This window comes from Lissotriton vulgaris, chromosome 4_1, assembly GCF_964263255.1.
Source record: "Lissotriton vulgaris chromosome 4_1, aLisVul1.2, whole genome shotgun sequence".
NCBI lineage: Eukaryota > Metazoa > Chordata > Amphibia > Caudata > Salamandridae > Lissotriton > Lissotriton vulgaris.
This window is the reverse complement of record NC_141691.1, coordinates 1,048,351,836-1,048,374,518: the sequence shown is the minus strand read 5'-3', so window position 1 is coordinate 1,048,374,518 and position 22,683 is coordinate 1,048,351,836. Positions and strand designations below refer to the sequence as shown.

The 22,683-nt window shown below is 42.8% G+C and overlaps 1 protein-coding gene across 1 annotated transcript in view; it reads left to right on the top strand.

Moving 5' to 3' along the window:
- Positions 1-22,683, top strand: part of NSUN2 (NOP2/Sun RNA methyltransferase 2) — a 561,061-nt gene that overhangs the window by 58,038 nt on the left and 480,340 nt on the right. The window contains exons 4-7 of the mRNA XM_086965280.1: positions 6,251-6,356; positions 9,443-9,514; positions 13,782-13,866; positions 14,456-14,648. Coding sequence (XP_086821406.1) covers positions 6,251-6,356; positions 9,443-9,514; positions 13,782-13,866; positions 14,456-14,648 — 456 coding nt within the window. The remainder of the gene's footprint in view (positions 1-6,250; positions 6,357-9,442; positions 9,515-13,781; positions 13,867-14,455; positions 14,649-22,683) is intronic.

Sequence of the window (22,683 nt, the reverse complement as noted above, 5' to 3'; positions counted from 1 at the left end):
ACTGGAGTCTCCGCAGGCTATATAATGGGATGCCGTTGTAGATGGCATTAGCGTAATCTAGCCTCGAGATGACCAATGGTCATCGCAGTGGAGACTGCAAATTATAGTCTTTCTTTGAGGGGTTTACTTAATTACAACAGTTTGGATGGGTTCCCTTCCAATCGAGGGGGTTCCTGTCCTGGGGGGGTGGGAACCGAGAGTAGTTGGGGAAGCTCAGGTTGGGGGTAGGAGGGGTGGGGGGTTCTTTTGTCTGGAGAGGGTGGGGGGCACAGAATTGGGTTGGCATGAGCGCATGGTCGAAGGTTGTTATTGTTCTATCTGGAAATGCAGGGGAATATGGCTAATACGGGAGCTCTGAAATGTGTGACCTGGAATGTGCGGGGTCTACATACTATGGTGCGCAGACACAAGGTCCATGCATATTTGAAACTTAGGGGGGTACACATAGCTTTTCTTTAAGAGACGCACTTCACGAAGCAGGAGGGGGTGGCGTGGCAGAGAAGGTGTAAGGGGCAGTTATTTCATACATCATATTCGGCCTTTGCAAGGGGCGCCTTGATTTGGATACGGGCTGGGGTCCCCTTTCAGGTCACCAAACAAGTGATAGATCCCGAGGGCAGGTTTGTGGCTGTAGAAGGGAGACTTAGGGGCCGAATGGTGTCCTTATGTAGTGTGTATGCTCCGAATGTGGATTTGCCCGCCTTCCTGACCGCGTTTTCGGGCAAACTGGCGAGTTACTTGGCGGGCCCTATGGTCATGGGAGGGGATTTTAATTCGATAGCGGATGTTACCTTGGATAGGTCTCACCCCCCATTACACACATCACCGGTGCATAGAGTAGCAAAGCGGAGATTAGACTGGCAGGAGAGTTGGGATTTGGAAGATGACTGGAGGACACTACACCCTACGACACGGGACTACTCCTTCCACTCTAGCATTCCCGACCTACATGTTAGGCTGGATGTGTTTTTATGCTCTTCACCCGTGCTTGCAGCGGTAGGGGGCGCCGAGTACTTGGCCCGCACGTTGTCAGATCATAACCCTTTGTTATTGTCCCTGAATTGGATGGTAGATGTCTCTTGTGTCCCAACTTGGCGACTACAGCCTGATACTTTGGATGATCTGCTGTTTAGGGAGGCCTTGGGAGAGCGAGTGGCTCGGTACTTCGAGGAGAACAGTGGCTCCACATCCAACAGGGCTGTGGAGTGGGATGCGTTTAAGGTGGTGGTCCGGGGGCACTGTATTGGGACCGTTGCGGGGGCTCGTAAGACATTTTTGGGCGACCTCGATCGTGCGGAGTGCCATCTGAGGAAGATAGAACGAGAGCGCCCAAATCATCCCGAGCTTCAAAAGGGGGTTTGTGAAGCCAGAGAAGCAATGGCGGTGGAGCTGGAACGATTACGTAGTTTCGATCTCAAGGTCTATCTGACTAGAGTGCATGCGGAGGGCGATAAGGCGGGGACAATGTTGGCCTGGCTTGCCAATCTGCTTCGGCGGGGTACCCCAATCGTGTCCATTCAGGAGGAGGGAGGCGGGCTTTGCCACACCCAGGCCGGGATCCTAGAGATGTTCAGGGCATACTATGGAAGCCTGTATGAGAGCCGGCCGACGGGCGGGGTAGAGGAACTGGACGCCTTCCTTGGGGGGCTGCAGTTGCCGCAACTGGAACAATCTGAGGCCGAGGAGCTGGGCTTCGCTATAACGATTGGAGAAATAGGGTGCGCGGTGAAGCAGATGGCTAGGAACAAAACCCCGGGACTCGACGGCTTGCCGATCGAGTTCTACAGTAAATATCTGGAGTACTTAGCCCCGCAGCTACAATCGGTTTATAATGAGGCGCAGTCGCGTGGGAGACTGCCGCACTCAATGTGTGAAGCCCTCATGATCCCCTTGTTGAAACCTGGTAGAGTGAGTGACGCCCCCTCCTCTTATCAACCATTATCAATGCTCACGACGGACTACAAGATCCTGAGCAAAATCCTGGCCAGTAGATTGTTAATCCACATGACAGGCTTGATTCATCGTGATCAGTCCGGCTTCATTCCAACGCGAAACACCACCCATAATATCCGTAGACTGACTGGGTTGCTGGGAGCTAGGCTGCCGAAGGGGGCTACTCCATTAGTGTTCTCCATAGACATTGAGAAGGCCTTTGATAGCCTAGAGCGGGAGTATTTATATGGCGTGATGAGGAGTTTCGGGCTGGGGAGGGCTATATCGGCTGGAATAAAGTCTTGTATGCCGAAGCCACGGCGAGGGTTCGAGTTGGCTCGCTGATCTCGAACTCGTATCCGGTGCGACGCGGAACTAGACAGGGCTGCTCACTTTCCCCCCCTTCTGTTCGCGTTAGCGATGGAACCTTTTGCATCGGAGGCCAGATCTGGACGCTATTATAAGGGACTGGTTTATAGAGCCAGGCCGCATGCCATCTCGCTGTACGCGGACGACCTGTTGATAATTTTGGCGGATGCGGAGGAAGAACTGTTGGGAGCGAGGCGCTTGCTGGAGTTATTCGGGCGGCTGTCGGGCCTGAAGGTCAATTGGACTAAATCTTGCCTGTTCCCGTTAAGACGGGGAGAGCCGTGCCCTCTCACCGCACAGGAACTCAGGTGGGAGCCCCATTGCCTGCACTATCTGGGGGTTTATGTGTATCATACGCCTGCGGATATGCTGGATGGTAATATCACCCAGTGCATTAACGCCTTGAAGGGGTGTATGGATTTCTGGGCCACCCTCCCACTCTCATTGGTGGGCCGTATTTCCTTGCTAAAGATGGTAGCACTCCCTAGGTTGTTGTATTATTTTAGAACCCTGCCGATATGGATACCCGGCTCAATCTTCCGCCGATTTGAGATCACTGATCATAGCATTCATATGGGGCACGGGTCGGCGGCGAATAGCGCTGGACACCCTCTTGCGACCCAAGGATGAAGGAGGCATGGCAGTGCCTGATTTCGAGTGCTATTATTTAGTGGCTCAACTACAAACTTTTACACAGGAGGTCGCGCGGGTGTATCGAGGCCCGGAACACAGCAGGGACGAGGGTACCCCGCGGCATGTACTCGTGTATATTACGCTTCACCAGCTAACTAACGATGGAGGAACAGACGTTTCGGCTCTGCTGGAACCGGGCGCGCAAACGAGCCGGAATCCGTCGAATGTATGCTCCGGAGATTCCGCTGGGCATGATTATGGCCCTGCCGCATGGCGGGGACTGGTCGAGATTGCTGGGGTGGGAGGAAGCTGGGGTCCAGATGTTGGGCGACCTCTATGAGGACGGCGCCTTGCTTCCGTTCCAAGAGCTGCAGGAGCGTTTTGACCTGCCGAGAGGAGATTACCTTCTACACGCAGCAGTGACTAGCGCCATGCAGGAACACTGGGGCGACGGTCTACAAGACCCCGCTACCTCTATGGCGTGCCAGTACACAATGATGGCGGCGGGAACCTTTAAGGCAGTGACCTGTCTGTATTCCCGAATGTTGCGAGAAACCTTGCAGCCGCTCACTGCCTTGAAGACTAAATGGGAACTAGACCTCCAAATGGAGATTCCGGAGGCCACTTGGGGCCAACTGCTACGGAGGGCGCGGAAGAGCACGGGGAACGCCAGGTTCCAACTCATTCATTTCTATATTATTCATAGGGCGTACCTTACACCGGGGAAACTGAAACAGTATTTTGGATTGGACCAGGCGGCCTGCCCTAGGTGCAGTGCACTGGAGGCGGATTTGGGACATATGCTCTGGGATTGCCCTAAACTGGAAGAGTATTGGCAGGGGGTTGGAAGAGCACTGAACAACGCCACAGATAGAGAGATACAATACACCAAGGCAGTGGGAGTACTACACTGGTTTCCACATACGCCTAAGAATAAGACGACCAGCAGGTTCATAGATATGGGGTTGATACTGGCGAAGAGGGAAATAACCAGGAATTAGAAGTCAAAAGTGGGGCCCACGTACAAACGTTGGCTTAGTGAATGTTTGAAGTGGACGGCGTGTGAAAGTACTCTGCGGTATCAGATGGCTAGGAGGACTGCGGATGAGAAAGCTTTGGAGAGGGCAACGGCGTGGGAGATGATAGTGCAGGCACTTCGGGATGATGCTGAGGAGGAGGATGGCGAAGACACGGACTCTGACACGGTTGACCCCACTAACACGCCAGGGGCGCACCTTTAGCAAAAGTTTAATTCCTTCTTGCACACACCAGACCTTACTTTCTCTGAGATTCTATACTAGCGCTGCCACGGGGGGGGGGGGGAGAGGGGGTTGGGGAGCTGGGGGGGTTGTTGTTAGGGGGAGGGGTGAAAACTTAAAAGCAGTCCACGTCCTCCTTTACTATCGAGAAACGGACATTGGGAGAAGAAGCAGGAGATGGACATGTTTTCGACGCGGCTCGGCTTCCTGATTGGGGGCACGGGCAGCATGATGGTGGGAGTGGTCTAAATGGGTGCCGTCTCGCTGTATTGATTTATTATTCATTGCTGTAATGTCTATGCAACTTTTGGTACTGCAATAAAAACGGTGTTAAAAAAAAAAAAATGGAAGGCCCAAGGTACCCCCCTGGGCAGGGTGCAGTGTATGTGAAAGCTAGAGCTAGAGTACTATGACAGCCCCTGGGCCGGTCCAGAATGTTATTGTGATCTCCATGCGTCCAAACATACTTTTTGTTGTCCTTTCTTGTTAGACCTACATCTTACTCTGCTCTCTCTAAATATAGCTTTTGCGGAGTGCAGTCTTTACCAGATGGTTCCACATATTACCCTTCTGGTTCTCATTACACCCTATGAATTCTGAGGCAGTAAAGTTCTTTTCGCTACCATGTAGGCTGGAGGGCCATGTCCCCCCTACTGCAACCTCACTTACTTCAAGGTCTAACGTAGTCCTCCGGTTACTCTTCCCTCAGATGTGTTTGATCCTGTGATGCAGCCTTGATTTTTATTTTTTAAATTTCTTTTTAGTTCTTGGTTCTTCCAGTCAGCCCGTGTCACAGGATCATAGTTGCGAGCGTTAGAGTGCCTCCTACTCCTGCCGGTGACCCCAGATGCACTGCCATATTGGAATCTGGTGTGCATCTACCGATCATGATTTTCTATTACAAAACGTAATGTGACCCTCTCGTGTGCATGTGTTCAACTCCCATCTGTTTTTGAAACTTATACACCGATACCAGGTCCTAAGATATGCCTGCACCCGAAGTTCAACAACCGTGGAGGTGGTTAGGCCCTGCCTTTCATTCTGTCACAAACCGCTGCTATCCTTATTAATCCCATTTCCTATTTGATGCTGTTGAGGAAATGCAACGGAATGTCATCATTTAATTGCCTTTCATTGCTCTTAAGTCTATATACCCAGCGTTGTTCTTGATTTAAAAGAGCTTTTTCACATCTGGTATAGTATTTGGGATCCAGGGTTTGTTAGTGACTATCCATTTCAGATCCTCCACTGTGCCTCTTTTTTACAGGTAGTGTGTGGTCAGTTTCGTCATTGATATTTGACACCTCATAATACTCATGTGTTCAGTGATCCTAATCTTTATTTTCCTGGTGGTGATCCCAATATACATTAAATGACATGGGCACCAAATGAAGTAGATCACATTTTCTGAGTTGCATGTTGTGAGATTCGTAAGTATCCAAGTCGACTTTATACCTAAGTCTACTGAATTAGCATTGCTCATTAGTGGATACGCTTGCACGACCCACAGGCATTGTGTCCAGTCAAAGCCGGGAGATCCCACAGTCTTGGCTCAGCCACTACCCTGTTTCTATGTCATCTCAAATATACTAGCAAATTCTTTATGCTGGCACTTTTCCAAATTGAAAACAATAGCGATTCCCAGTTTAGAAAGTTTTAGCTCTTTTCCACACCTTCCTTACTACTTTGCTGGGTTAGTCACGGTTTTGCAGTTTCCTGCTTAATTTTGTGGCTTCTTCTTTGAAGGCATTGTTTTCTCTGTACAATACACACAAAACCTTCCCACCACAATTATGTAAAATAAGCAAGGAAATGTTAGTGCAAAAATTAATTGTAAGTTGTGGTCACGAGTAAGATGGAAAAAAACAGAACTCTGCTGTGAGTAACTGCTTAATTTTGTTGACTGACTTTTCTTACCTGTGTGTTATCTGTTTTCATAAAATGTATCCTTTGTACCTGGTTCTAAACTATTTTAATAAATGCCATTAGTTTGGTGTTTTGCATACTCTACATTTGTTGGTAAGAGTATCTTTAACAATGTCAATACTGTTTTTCAGGTATCCGGAAGAGCTTGCATGGCACACCAACCTGAGTAGAAAAAACCTGCGCAAGTGTCCACAGCTGGAAAGGTTTCACCAGTTTCTTGTTAGTGAGACAGAGTCTGTAAGTATTTATATAATAGTAATGGCTTACAGTATTGCCATCTCTTGTTTGCTTTAACCCGTTCCGTGCTGCCGTCGGCCGACGGGAGCACTACCTCCCTAGTGCTGCCGTCGGCCAACGCAGCCCCGCCCACCCTTTAGAACGCCCGCACCGCGGCGGAAAAACCGCTGCGGTTAAGGCGTTTAGAAACGTTAGGCTTGGCAACTCAAATTTGAAGTCTAATTTTAATTGCGGTCATACACTAGGCTGGTAATGGCACTGATCTTACACATTGTCCTACACTGAATGCTGTGATGTTTGGATTGTACTGCCTGGATCTCAAGCTTTTTAATATTACAGTGTAGACAATCCCTGGTCAGTGGAGCAGAGGTACAAGCAGAATGCTCCACTGTATCAAGTCTGCTACCATAGAACCACTTTTTATCCTATTTCTCAGTGGTCCTAGTTTCAACTCAATGCATTTGATCCTACGTGGCTTAACATTGCCTATGGATTAGACTCCCCAATGATTAATCATGCAAAGTTAGCTGTAATTCTGACTTACAATGATGGACTTTGTTGCCAGTGGATTGGGTTCAATAGTCTTATTGTCTAATGGGGTCACTGGGCTCTGACTGTTGGTGCCTGTGGTCACTTGTCACAGTTTAACAGCAGGCCAGTTAATTTCCGTGTTGGTATCTTCATTTAATGATTTGAACATGGCAGGGGCTATTGGTGTTGGACTTGAGTAATCAAGGCAATTGCGCTGAGATTGCAAAACTACTTCTGTATATCAAATGACCATTCATGATTTTTGGTTTGTGGGAATTCTCCCTAAGCCCACAGTTGCAACTCTTTTGCATTAGTTAAGGATATGGGCCCAATTGTACCTTTAAATTGTTATTTCTCAAACCATACAAGTCACTTTGATGGTTCCAATGGTAGGCTGAGGGATTGGCCTTGACCAAGTGTACATTACCCCCAACGATGCAAGTGAAATTAGCTTGCTTCCCTGTTAAGCTGGTAATGAGGTTCTGCAAATGACTGCTGTGGCCAGTCCGGGGCCTTCAAGGTTTAGTCTTTCTCGGTGTATATACTTTGACTCCTGCGTGTAGCAGATGGTGTAGGTCTGTCACGAATGGCAGCCTTAAATTGTAATGGTTACAGGATAGGATTATTTCACAGAAAGATCTGAACATCTTTTGGTACGTGACTTGAATTCTGTTGACTTCTGCCTTCTGGGAGCCTCAGGGCCTAAGTCTACGCTCACAAGACTTGCCACCCTTCAACATCTTTCCTTCATCTACAGGAATCCAGAGTTGCAGATTCCTGGAGCCCACTTCTCAGTCACCAGTTTCTCTCTGGTTCTCTCAATCTTGTAGATGGCAGCTTTGTCTGAAGCCCAGGGGTAAAAATGCTCCAAGTTCCACTGGAGTCCAAACACGGGCAAGCAGAAAGGGTATTTGGTTGGTCTGTTTGAAAAGTTCCATATGCTAAAACAAATTGGTCACTTTATGGTTTCTTATAGTAGGCCATAATAGGTAGAGAGAGTACTATGTAGTTCCTATGTTCTTTCTATGTGACCGTATTGCAAAACGTTTTGGGGTTAATATAATAGTGTAAGCAAGGTGAGATTTGAGAGCACTTCGAGGAAACAATATAGATGTAGGGTTTTGGTCTGTGAGTAAACCAAAAAAAGACAATTTGGAAAAAAAGGCAGAAGATGCATGCTTCTGATCCAATACTACATAAAGACACAGGGTTACGTTTCTTTTTGTTTGAATTTTAGAGGAAGTCATTCTGTTTCAAAGTGTTCATTGATCCTTATGAAATGTTGCAATGGTTTTGGACTTGTAGATGCTAACATACTGGATGCCCAATAAGAATAAAGTAAATTAGTCTAGGTCAGTCGGAGCCAGAAAGAGAGCATATTTTACCTTCTCCTTTACAATAGAGTCCTTGATTGTGTGAAACAATCAATGTTATATTCTTTGAGGAATCAAACCAAAATTTTGCAATGCCTTGTACATATAAGTCTATTAAGCAGAAACAAGGACATGTAGCTTTTGTAAAACATGCATATGGTTCGAACTAGCTTTTGAGAAGAACTCAATGTACTCCCAAGCTTATATGAACTATGCGAACTGTTGGTACAGAAAGGTTGCAAGTATGACTGTCCGTTCAAATCAGAGTCCTTCTTAGAGCTTCGGAAAAGTCAGAACGATCTTCACTGGGTGACCTGACTGATGCTGCTTAATTTGGCTGCTGACAAAGCTTTTAAAGTGTCAAATAAAAAACGTAAAAAGCTTTCTGATGCAATGTTTAGACCATATATGTTTCGCATAGCAGTAAAAAAAAATGCTTAACCATGTGTCTTGACACATATTTTGATGAGACTCTTCACAATTTTAGCATGATGCTTCAGTTTGTCTCAACCACGTTTTCCTGGATTTGTTTTTTGTAAGTGTTTGCTCAAAATTAAGATAAAATGTATCTCTTTGGTTGAAATTTGACCAAAGTGAAGGAAAGTGTTTTAATGCGACCACCAAAATTGACTTTGTGCTTAGCTTTGACTTGCAAAGCCATGCAGAGTACCATCTGAATCTATTCCCCTATCCCCTGCTTACCGTGGAATGCGGGTGATTTTGAATGTCTGCAGAAAGACCCTTCGACAACTGTTATCAGTTGAATTTTCATAGTGTTGAAATGCTAATTGTCAGGCATAAACAGATTTCCAAATTTTTATTGTTGGAGTGTGGCTGTAGACTACTTACGACCAAAAAAGGGTATACTGTTTACTGCTAACAAAGGGTGTATATTTGACAGATAATGATACTTCAGTTGTAGAATCCTTAACCCCTTCGCTGCTTCATCAGCCACGGTGGTCGTGTGCTGATGACTAGCTGAGCTCGTCATGTAACGCAGCTTTTGGAAAAAAGCCGCACAGCAGAAAAATTACCCCCGCAGCAATGTGGTTAATGTGACTGATATAACATTACACCACATTAAGTGTTACAACTCTGATGGATGTTTTTTCGTTATTTATAGTTTTTGGCTTGCATATTTTAATATTGAAATGTGGACTCTTTTCTTTTTCTTTTTTTAAGGGTAACATTAGTCGCCAAGAAGCAGTCAGCATGATTCCTCCACTTCTCCTTAATGTAGAGCCTCAGCATAAGGTAATTCTTTGAAAGATCTTTAAGTTGGAAGAAAGTGAATCCTTTTGTAGTCAAAGTGTACCTCATTAACTACATAGTTACTACCCTCAGAAACTTATCTTGACTTTTCTAGAAATAAAAGGTGGCAGGCTGATCTGTAACTACTGTGGAACAGATGTACAAAGCATTTATTTGGTTGCAAATGCTCCTATTCGGAGTTTGCGACTGCAAAAATGCTTTTTGCAATGCACTAAACTATTAACTTTTTTCCAGCTACTAAAATGGTTTCCGAAATGTATAGGGAATCGCTAGTCTGAAATATTTGCAAAATGGAAGGGATGTCCTTGGGACCTCTTTGTCTTTGTGAATGTAAAAAAGAAAAAGTGTGTTGGCGAGTAGGAAGTGATCTAACTGATGTTGCCGGTGTATACATTGGGTGTTAAAATGAGACTTGTCTGCATTGCAGGTTATGATTTAAAATATTTGTGCATCCATATACTTTTGGGAGAAAATTGTTTATCATGCAGGCATCTAGAAAATATCTCTGAACCTAACACTTGTGGCACGTTTCTGCTTTAGACTTCAGGGCCCACACACATCATATTGAACTATAGTGAAGATGCGATGGAACAGTGCACAAACATTGTCCTGTATAGACTGCTGTTCTAGTCCAAAGGCACAGTTAATGAGAAATAACAGTGCAGTCATCTTATCCTTGAGTAGACGTTCATATTGGCCGGATTAGCTCTTTGCACCAAACCACAAACTTTAGAAATGGAAGGTAAGCATCTATTCTTAAGGACAGACAGGTGGTACGGGCTTCAGGGAAAGTGTTACCAGACTAAGAATCATGGCCACACCTGTGCTCCCCTTCAGTCTCTGACATAACTAATGTATCTAAGGGTGACAAGTAATCTGATGGTTAGTGTATCCGTCTTCTTGGAAATACCTCAAACAACGTACACAGGTAGTCCTGTCATTGGCCGTGTATCTCCTTTACGGCATGAGCCTTGCTCATTCAATTAGGTGTCCATGACAATGAGCAATATCTTTTTAGCCTTCAGTTTCACTATATCTTTTGTCCTTTATCAAACCCCAAAAGGTAAGTGCAGTTATTTGTTTCCCTTAACACACTCTTAACCCACCTAACACGTCTTGAGGATCCCCTTCACTAGCTAATGTTAACATACAAGTTTGTCACCAAGAATTTGAAACTTCTGTCCTGGGTTTTCACCTATATCTGAATGCATTTAAGGAGTTGTAGACATGGTTACCGTCAGTTGGTTACGTTTAATTACCACCCTTGAAAATAATGATTTGTAAAAGAACAGTCAGGACAGAAGCATTGTGATCCAAGTGGCATGGATTCATCGGGTAAACTTATATTTATTGCAGAGCGTGAAACCTTTTCAAAGTGGCCTGCAATTTTTATCTAGAAGTGCAACCAATCCAATGAAGACCACGCCATGTGTAGGAATGTACCTCCTTTCTCATTTCATGCTTTTTCCTCCGGGTCTATGTCCCACAATGTTCTTTGTGTCAAGTGGGCTTTAAAGAAGCCTAAACTGTGCACTGTTTAATTGCTCTTGCCTGGAAACCACCTCAAAAAATAAACCTATATTGGACCACTCCCCTTCCATCCTTAAACGTTTGGGTGTCTGCAGTCTTAACACCTGTCTATAGAAAGTGGGCATTTTCCTCCTACATCCACTGAAACACTTTATAGTTACCATTAGGCCTGGACGGAGTTCTGCTGCAAGGTTTTCCGCAAAGTGCCAGAAAAACCTCTGCTGCTTTACCCGGAGCCCTGCTAGCGGTGCAGTGCTTTAGATAAATGCTGTTTGCGGTGATTTTCAGTGCAAGTGGCCGCTCTTCCTTTCTGCTGCTCAAGTAGATTTTTACTCGAGCTGCAGCTTTCTCAACGCGAACAGACGGTTTCTCAACGTGTGCGATCATGAGCATATGCAACAACTCTCAATGAAAAATGAAACCTCCCGCGTTGAGAAATCTGCCGGGAGGTTGATTTTTCTTGCTCGTGCTCACCAACTTCACGTTGACGAATCTGAGCGAGGAAAAAAACGAAGCCACGCGTAGCGGAGTTTATTGGAGTGCGGAAAACTTTGCAAACTCCGCAAGCGGAGTGGAATTCACCGCCCAGACTTAATTACCATATAGTTGCCGTTATGGTTAGCATTGAGTATGACTTTGACATTTGCTCAAGAAAATTCTGCCACCAATTCCAATCTACTTGTGGTATGATAAAGTATTAAATGCTCCCTGCTTGTGCTCTTGGAGTGACCTTATTGATCAAACTTGGTGTATTGTTGTTTGTATATATGTCTAACATATATTTCTAACCTTTCCAAGCCCTTCTACTAAGTCACTCATTCTAGATTTTCTGTAAAGATTTTATCACTCCCTAGTGGCATGTTACTAAAATATGCAATATTGTCTCTGTGTGCGGAATACCCACTTCCTTTCTCTTACCGTGGACAGACGTGGTGTTTTCGGTATCCGTATATTTAGCAGTACATTACCTTCTTCTGTTTCTATGACTTCCTTACTGCAAGGTCTTTTTCTTTATCATCAAGCCATCGCAGTATGTGTGTGCATGGTTTGTTTTAGAGTATTGGATGCTTCAAATTCAACCCTCTCGAATTGCCACAACGGTATCTTAAAAGTCACAGATCGAATAATTAAAGGGATGGAAATTAGAAATAATTTAATTGTAGCTTTGTGAAGAGCCTATCTAGTGAAGGAACACATATTTTAGATCAGTTTTACCTTTACCTGATATATTTACAACAACCAGGGTAATGTTACCCTTTTTGCTAAATTTAACTTTACTGTCAATGCTAGGAAATGTATCTCAATCCTCTGTTGCTCCATTTTCTACTCAATTGTCCAATTGCATTTGAAGTCCTCAAAATCATAGTGCTAGGACACTACAAGTGAGAACCGTTTGCTTACACATTCTGCATTAAATTATTCCCTCATATGTGATGGCTGTACAACAAAGTAAACAGCAGGTCCTTCTCTCCTTCCAAGAGAACCCCAGTCATCTTAACTCCAGGCCACGCCAAGTGGCATAGATGTAGGCTAATTGCAACAGCATGGCAACTCCCCACCCTTTTTTACTTGTCCTGGAAAGAGCAAAAACAGGTGGCAGAAGGTGTTGTAATAAAATTAGTCCGGCATTTGCTGGGGATGACCACGAATGGAGGACATGAAAATATTGTCACGGTTTTACACATTTGAGCGGCAAAATAAAGCATGATGTCAAAAGCAATCTTATCGACATTGGGTCTAGTCTAATACTGCACATATTTAAGTTGATTAGGCTTATTTCCCAATCTCTCTTAAAAGTATCGGAAGGTATTTAGGTGGTCAGATATATTGACTGCAGTGATAGACCATCTTGATCACTTGAAGAGACTATAGAAGCTATGCAAGTACAACATGTGCCTTTGTCACAACAATTAGAGGAAATGATGTGCGTTAATGTGGTTGCTGGCACCTGATTCTGTACGGTAGTCCCTCCTTATCTGATTATCACCCATGAGCAAACTATTGGCTTTACTAATCGTATGGGGAGGAAGGATGGGGTGCAAAGCATTTTTCTCTTAATGTTGGCAGTTGCTGAAGGCGTAAACAACTGGTCATCTAATTTAATGCAACGGAAGTGCAGGACTGGCAGCATGCGCTTATGTAGAAGGAATCTCGGAACCACCAAGTTTAACGCTTTGCAGTAGGAAAAGGTGCTTAAAGGCAAAGAAATATGGAGGGGACCGGTTACATTTGGGGTCTCTGATAAAAAAAAAAGTTTGGCCGCTGCTGGTTACCCGTAGAAATCAGAAACCAGCTGCTGTGCGACTACCATCACATTTAAGTTGCCAACACACCAAAACACCAAATCAACTGACCGCCCCTCCGAGATACAGTCAGAGAGTCCAGATCCAGTCTCTCCATTCTTACAGCTACTGTACCTTATGTGCGCCACACCCACTTCCAGGTGTTGTGATACCATCCGTAGGAACACGGATGGTATCTTGTACGTTGTAATGAAACAGTGTAGCACCCAGTCAAGTTTAGTTTTAGGTTACATTTTAATGACCAGTTGATGTCTTGTAAACGTTTTTTTCGATTTGTAAAAGCTTTGTAAGTTACATATACTTTTACTCCTGGCTCACATATCGACCTTAAGCCTGGGGCAATAACTTTGTAGCGATTTGCAGTAAACTAAATGGTGGTTATACTTGTTGTTCAACAAATTACACTTGACTTTTAGATCCTGGACATGTGCGCAGCACCTGGGTCGAAGACTGCGCAGTTAATTGAAATGTTGCATGCTGACATGAATATTCCTTTTCCAGGTAGGTGGTTGATTAGGTAGTTCTTACAAAGTTTCAAATCTTTTTCATTTGTTTGCTGTTAGTTTGATTCATGATTGACTGAGATTTTATTACATTTGTCATATTTTACTACTGAGAAGGCTAACAGTACTTAATGGGGTTGCTACGTTGTCAGGTTTTTTAAACTCTTCCATTCAATATGACACAAATACGCCTTTAAGAATTTTATTTTAATTGATTCAGATATAACTGATCCGGATGTTGGAGGGGCAAGAACTCAATGTAAGATACTAACTAACCCCTGTGCTCATATTGGTGCATGGTTGTGGCTAATCTTTTGTTTAAAAAAAAAGACCCAAATAGAAATTAAAGAAATTCCACCTTGGTTGCAAATACGTTGCTTTCTGGCTGTAGAGACCTTTTGCAACATACTTGAGCTGCACACATGTTCTGTTTTCATGCACTGGTTAGATCCTCGTTCTGTTTGGCCTTTTCCCTTCAGAACGTTTAAAGCCTACACACCTTTGACTAGATTTGTTATACCATACAAATGCAACAATACTGAAAAGTCTACACTGATTAATCTGATTGAGGTACATTTTGTTCTTAGAGGGATTTGTCATTGCAAACGACGTTGACAACAAGCGCTGCTACCTATTGGTTCATCAGGCCAAGCGGCTGAACAGTCCCTGCATCATGGTCGTAAATCATGATGCCTCAAGTATCCCACGATTGCTGGTTGAGAATGATGGGAGAAAAGAAGTCCTTTTCTATGATAGGATTTTGTGTGATGTCCCTTGCAGGTACTTTACTCTTGATTTTCTCTCACTTTTAAGTAGTTCTATGTACTCTACAGTTTATCTTGTAACATGTCCTTTCATTAGTAATATTTTGTGATATTCGTTTTTCTTAAGTCCTCTCCTTGTTATATGGCACTTATTCCAGATAGTGAGCTATACATTGCAGTTTTTATTTGTTTTTAAAAACCTTTTAAGTTCAAAGGTGGAGATCTCTACATCCTCAGATTTACCTTTACAGATTAGAAGATTAAAAGGTCTAATTCTTGCACCCTGGGCATAGAAATATGCTCCCACCTTCGACTGCTAGCCAAGAACTTCCACTATAGCCTGAGACCATGTGTTGTTTGAGAAGGACTATCCGCACCCTCGTAAGTGAAAGTAAAAATAACCTATCACCTTGCCTTAATTCTGAGGCTGCTTATAAGAGCAACCCCACCCCAGAGCTTAGGTTACAATGGCAAAGGTCCCATTGGAAAGGGTGTAGTCAACCATTTCCAAAGATATTGTTCCCTAGTGGCTCTCTACTCGGGCATTCTCACAAGAAGGTTATTCTTGAACAGGAATCCACCCATTAGATCGCATCGCAAAGCCCATTTTTTTTTTTTTTTTTTACAAAGGGAGCCTTCTCCATAAGAAGCCACATTTTTTTTTGTAGTATGAAATCTTTTTATTTTTCTCTGTTAATTGGGTCAATACAGTCTCATTATGCCTGCCGCGCACCCATTTTATTTGAGGTGCACCTTGAAATTCTTATCCCACTATTAGTTTCAAGTTTTCAAGTTTATTTATTTATGGTAACGGAACTCAATTGAGGTCCACATAATAATTCAACAAAAAACAACAAGATTTCTTAAAAAAGAAAAAAGAGAAATTTAAAATATCAATATAATGGTAAACATTTAAAGAAATGAAACAATTTAAAACAAAACATTTCGTTCGGAGGGTTAAACATTGCTTCAATAAAGTCAAAAGCAGTAAAAATACCCAATTGAAGGCACATAGGTCTTAACCATTTGCGTCTAAAAGCCATAAGGACCGGACAAACAAAAATAACATGGTACATATCCTGGGAGTTAGTTACAAAAATCAGATATCTGAACCACCATACCATTTGGACAGAAGACACTTCAGAGGGAGTAAATTATACCTTAACAGAAGGGTAAATCGCCTAACTCCATGAGGGAGATTCCAGCAAATGTATGGCTGGGGAAAATTTACCAGTAGGGAACATTCCTCTCTTTGCTTTACTTGTCCCACTATCTACTCTAAAACTTAACTCCCAAGAGGCAGACTTTAAGGATAACTTTAATTGGGCTGCAGATAATGAAAAAAGGCCTTGTTCATCTAGCTGTAGTAGTATAACAGCCTGTCGGAAATTCCTTACAATTGAAGAATAAGCATTGAAGGAACCCAACAGTTCATTTTTTATTAGGTACCTCAGTGTGCCAGGCATCACTTCAGCTATATTAAAAACCCAACACACCACACTCGCAGCTGCCTGAGCCCAAGAGCTGCGCAAACCGAATTCTTGTCTTAACGAAGACGTAGAATGTGCAGTATTTACAGAAGCTAAGTTGCGTAATATTTTTCCTTCGGTAGAATCCAAAAAATTCCAACATGCCAAATCTACTATTTCTAGTCCGTAGATTAGGGATGCGGGGATTTTTGCTCGGAAAACCTCGAGCAATATGGAAAAGTGCCTTCTACCTGTCGCCTTGTAAAGAGAGATAAGACTCTTCCCTTGAGCAAGTGCTTTCCTGCTATTGTTCTCAGTGTGGGTTTTTTCATTTAAATTACTTGTGACAATCTTTCCAAGAAAGGGGTAGGATTTGACTACTTCTAGTCTTTCGCCCCCAACCGACCAGTAATAATTTTCATATTTGGATTTCTCCTTCCCTGGAAGCACATTATTTTACTTTTTGAAATATTTTTTTTTAAGAAATGAGCCTCAGCGTAGGAGAACAGAGCTTGTAAACGGCCATTCAAACCTTTTGGGGTAAGATCCAAAATTAAAATATCATCTGCGTACATTAAGCACGCTATTGGAGATCTCCCCAAAACTGGTGCAATACCATTACTAGATGATAATAGAGCCTTAGGGAGGTCAGCAATATATAAAGAAAACAACAGGGGAGCCAATAGGCAGCCCTGTTTAAGTCCATCCAGGTGTCTGTGTGCAGTGCAATAACTAACTTTAATAAACTAGGGGGCATCTCTAATTTAATTAACTTGCTCCACAGCAGAGATCTGTCCACCTTATCAAAGGCCGTAGAGAAGTCAATAAAAGCCCCTATATACACCTCCTCTACGAACTGTAACATATTTTTCTACCAGGATTTGAAGAGCAGTAAGGTTGTCTAGGGTACCATGTTTTTTCCTGAAGCCAGTCTGTTCTAACGGAAGTATTGCAGACTCAGATACCCAGTCATTTAAAGAATTCAATAAACATTTAGCAAAAACCTTACCTATGGCATCTAATAGGGCTATTTGTCTGTAATTTTGAGGTAAATCTCTAGCCCCCTTTTTGTAGAGAGGAATTAATAAACTCCCTTTCCAGGAATGCGGAACAGTGCCATTGTTAAAACAAAATTTAAAGACTGGATATAAAATTTTCCCCCATAAAGTACTATGTGATTTTAGCACTGAAATCGGAATTTCATCTGGGCCTAATGCACCAGAAGAGCGCAGAGCTTTTATTGCAGCAACTATTTCCAATTCAGAGGGAGGATCGTATGGGAACAAGTCCTCCTGCAGCTTACCGGAATCAAACTTCTCACCATTACTGCTATATAGATTCTGGATAAAGTCAATCCATGTCTGTTCATTAATAGATATCGGTGAGGGTCTGGATCTTACCCCACATCCTTCTCCAATTAATGACCAGAAGGTTTTTGCCTGCCCGCTCCTAGTTGCCTCACGAAGTTTAATCCAAAGGGCATCTTCTTTCTCCCGTTTTAATCTAGCCTTTATCCTTTTTCTCCTTCTCAAAAGGGATATTCTTTGTCTACGTTCGGGAATAAAGGAGAGGTACTGGGCCCTGACCAATTTATTTATTTTTGTATTTAGATGACGAAGATCAGAGGGAATTTTAGGAATGATCTTTCCTGATGGGGGCTTTTGAACTTTAGATTTCAAGGTATGCAGAAGGGACGCAAAACAAAGTAGCTCTCTACCTTCCCATAAGATTAAGTTCTCTGCAGTGTATTCTAATATATTGGTCAAACTTCTAATGGACCCTGAATTCCAATAACATTTCCCTTTTTTATTATTAACGTTCAATAAGTCATCCCCAATATTCCTTAGGTCCCTTTGAGATGATGTTAGATTTAATTTTACAAACAAAACATTATGATCACTAAGATCAGTAACAAGTACAGATAAATCCTTCAGAGAACTAAAAAGGTGCTATCAACTATCATATAATCCAGGATTGAACCACCATTCCCTGACTTATGTGTAAGATGAGCAGGACTATCCGAGGGGAGCCTTCCATTGATTATTATGCAATCTGCTTCGGCTAAACTCTCCAGGATTAGTTTCCCTCTTTTATTTGTTTTAATGTTCTCTGGGATTATGGCTTTAGGTATCGGGAACGTTTCCTCCTTTACCTTATTCCTAAATAACTCCAAGGCACTATTAGATATTTTACCATTTAGGTCACCTAATAATAAAATATGAGGGGGGAAAGTAGATTCCTGAAGATTTAATATGAAAGAACAAATCGTCTTATTACCAGAATTATAATTTATATCTGGAGGTAAATAGGCATTTATTATTACGAGTGATTTCTGGGGGGCATCTTTAGCAAAATTTATTAAGGTTATTGCCTGAAATAATTTGTTCGAATCTAAATAATGGGTATAGTTCCAATTGACTTTATTTGACAAAAGGCAGGCTAGCCCTCCCTTCGCACGGCCTCTCGTAGAGGGAGTAGCATTACTCTCCAATACATAATAGTCTTTTACAACCGGGAAATTCCCTACCAGCCATGTTTCCTGCAAACAAATGATGTCTGCTTCTAAAGAATGCAAGAATAGCAACTTTTCGGTACTCTGGATTAATCCAGCAGTGTTCCACGATATTATTTTTAAATTATCGTTTGCTTGAACAAGGCCACTGCATAAAATAAAGTTACTAAAATTAACTCACTGAACCTATAATGTTTACAAAATCATACATGCTGAAATCACAGGCGTAAACACATAAGGTAACATGCACGCAAACACACACCAGAAGCTCAAACATATGCAGAAAACATGCACACGCACACAAACGTTTCACACACACACACGACAGAAGGCAGGAAGGTTTAGAAGGTAATTGGACCCAGAGCAGGGAGAGTGGACCGAGCACAACGAGTTGCAACACAGCCCTGGAACAAAAGCTTGGCCACCATGTCAACAGATGAAAGGAAACCTGATCCAAGACATAATAACTGTGCCCTAATGCACGTAATAGCATAAAACGAAACTGTGTATGTGCACCTCCAAGACGAGACAGCAGCTGCCAGAGTCCCTCGCCTTCTATGGCGGTGAGAGGTGTTTATTGACAGAATTGTGAGAAGCAGCTGATGTAAACTAGACTAAAGAATTCTGATGACCTGCTGCATTAACTACAAAGTAGCAAAGAATAGTATCTCACAACGTGTTTTAAAAAAACTGAACACCTCCAGAGGGCAGCAGAATGAGTCGGGGCATCGCATCGCCAGACTGATTGGCAAGAAATTCCGTAAAAAAAAAGCAAAAAAACAAGCAAGAGCTATCAGATGTATGCAGGAACAGGCTGCCAGATGGTGCGAAAGATAGCATTTACAAAACCGTGTTTGAAGCAGCCAGAAAGGGCTTGGCGGACCGCAGGCTTGTCAACGAGCTCTGCTCTTCATCATGTCTGTCACTGCTGCTGCCTGCCCGCAAGCTTTTACTGCCAGCAGCTACAAGCAAATGCATACAAACATATACACAGACACACGCACACTCATACACACAGGCGGTTGCGTAAACACATAAGGTAACATGCACGCAAACACACACCAGAAGCTCAAACATATGCAGAAAACATGCACACACACAAAGGTTTCACACACATACAACAGAAGCCAGGAAGGGCTGTGGCATTGGTGACCAGCCTGCCGTTTCTGCTTGTGCCGGGCCTCACATTGCATGACATATTCGGCCGAAACCGCAGTGTAATTAAATGAAGCATGTTCTGCTCATGGAGTTCACACAGATCACTGCAAGTCCTTCTCTGGTATGTGATGCCAGATTAGCGCGGGAGATGTTTGCCATAGCTTCCAATGAGTTTCACAATTCACTGTAAACACATGTCAACGAAATGTGAGCATACTTCGCAATGGGGGCACTGGTGTACAGTGTTGATAATGAAAACACAATATTTAATTATTTTATGCTGTGTAAACCATCGCATTGCGACCTCGTGCATGCAAGTTCTTTACGCTTGTACATAGGCAGGTGAGTTAGAGGTGAAAGTTTGTAGTATGACAGACTGAGTTGTGGAGGAGTTTTTTACTCTGTCTGAAGCATCGAAATACAGAAATTTAAACAAGATTAATTAACAAGTTACAAGTTACGAAAGCAGCTATTTTTAGTGCTGAGGCTGCTGCGATGTTAAACAAGCTGTCGCACCGGGAAGTGAATAAATTAGGGGAGGAGAAATGCTGAGGCAGAGAGCAGAGCACACGCTGAGAAGCTTGTGGGAGGGAGGCTGGGCTGCTTTTGATGTGGTAATGCGAGGCAGGCAGGCAGGCGTCTGGTGGCATTGTGCACGCGCTTTTTAGGGCTTGCGCTTGCGCAATGACCTAAAAAGCACATGCACTGCATGGAATCGCCAGTGGAATCGTGCTTGGTTAAACTCTGGATAAGCCACTATAGAGCTACGCCAGCTATGCGCAAGCGCATCAGCAGGCCAGCCCTAAAAAAGGACTATGCAACAAAGCCATGGAACTTGTGCCTCTTGAAACCCAAATTGCAACAATTCGTGAAGGTACACCAATCTACAACGATGTAGCTTCAGAATGTACAAACGTTACAAAAGAAAATGCAAAGATCAATGGAAATCCAGAAGCAATCCCACCAATTTACAGAACTGCATCTGGCTACTCTATCAACTTTGATGACTTTTCCGATGATCCAAGTGAACATGGAGACAAGCCAGCAACAAAAACTTTCAAAGAGAAAATGACCGAGCTGTTTCACCAACTGAAAGAGACATATCTGATCTCACCGTGGATTGAATTTTGGACTGTTAGGTGTACTTTTCCTCCTGCTTTGGCTCATCATGGTTTTATGTTTGGGTAGATTCATTGATGGAAAATATATACAATGGACACAGCAAGTCAGAACATCAACTTGGTCCTAAAGTCGCACAGATCCTCTCACATCGAGAAAAGAGAACTATCATCAGTGAACATCACAGCCAATCCAATACCTGGGGGTATTGCATGGGACAGAACTGACTATGATATTTATGGCCCGATTGAGCTCTTGAAGTATCCACACCAGTTCAAGATTTCCTTGAGTGATTTTGTGAACCATGTTCCTTTTCTGATGATTGGGATTTTGAAAATATTAATATTATGATGTCAGATTTAATAATGTCAGCTAAATTTACAGAACATGATTATTTACAGGGTTCATCAAATTATGAAGAATTATACTGTTACAATCACCATGGTCATCACTATTTGCATAAATCTGCACAACCTAGAAATGTTTTTACTTATAATCAATGGGAACATTGTCCAACACCACCAAAAGGAAGTTCGAAAACATTTTTTGAGAAATTTCCATACTTCTCAGGGTTTAACAGTGATCCAGAAACATTTTATTTTAAAATGTTAAATAGGACAGGAATGAAAAACTTGCTGACAAATACTAAATTGATTTATTCTGAAAAATTTTATGACAAAATGTCAACATTTGGTTTTGAATTTTGGAAAAACAACATTGAAACAAAAACCATCTGGGGAACAAAAGACTGGCAGGTACAAGGTCTAGAATCATGATCCCAGAACAAATAATATTCCTGAATTATACCATTCAACAAACTACTTGTCTTGGTTTAGCTAAGATAAAAGACTTAAATAAACCGTCTATTCCGAAGCCCATACCTGATTACAACAGTACTACTGATATGGAAATAGACGTATCCCATATTTTTCACCAAAACAGAACAAATCCTGGAAAGAATGGTTGATCTGGCCCGCAGACACAAACAACTGTCAAGATAGATTCCTGAACAAAGGACAGGGGTTCAAAATGACCAGGCCAGACCCAAGATATTCCCAGAGACAACATCCAGGGATAGTTACAACATACAGTGTAGGGAAACTATGCCTTGAGTGGCTACAAACATCCACACTGGCTGAAATTAAGCAACACTCGACTTTACTTAAAGAAGGTGCTGACTTGCGAGATTTCATAATGGGACCTCGCAAACAGCGTCAAAAACGTTTCATAGCGGCCGGTATATACGCTGCATACAACGAAGCTTGGAAAGTAATGCAAATTGAAACAGCAGAAAAAATAAGAGAAATTGATCGTATAAATTTGGAGAAATCACTTTGTTGTGGACAATGGGTTAACAACTCTGTCTTCCAGAATATATTCACTGGACAGTGTTGTATCATCTGCCTTTGATATAATAGAGCAGGACTTGCTAATGTTACAACATGGTCCGTCTCAATTGCGCTCTATTGTACAGCTTAGCTGGACGTTGCAAAACCTACGTTCAGGCTACGTGCCATGGCGTCTAATAAACATAACGTCATTATTTTCAATCTTTAACCTTACTGATAAACAAATCAGTTTGGCACAAAAAGGAGCAGGTTATACGATTCTGAGCATTGAAAAACTTGAGAGATTACCATTGACAATGTCGGAGAGACCTGTCATTGAATGGACAATACACGGAACAATTACAATTCCGATAACAACTTTCCATTTTAAATATTGCCAAGAATATATTCCAGCAGGCCAGTATGAAAGGTTGGGTAAAGGCTACATCAAATCAACCTGGGATT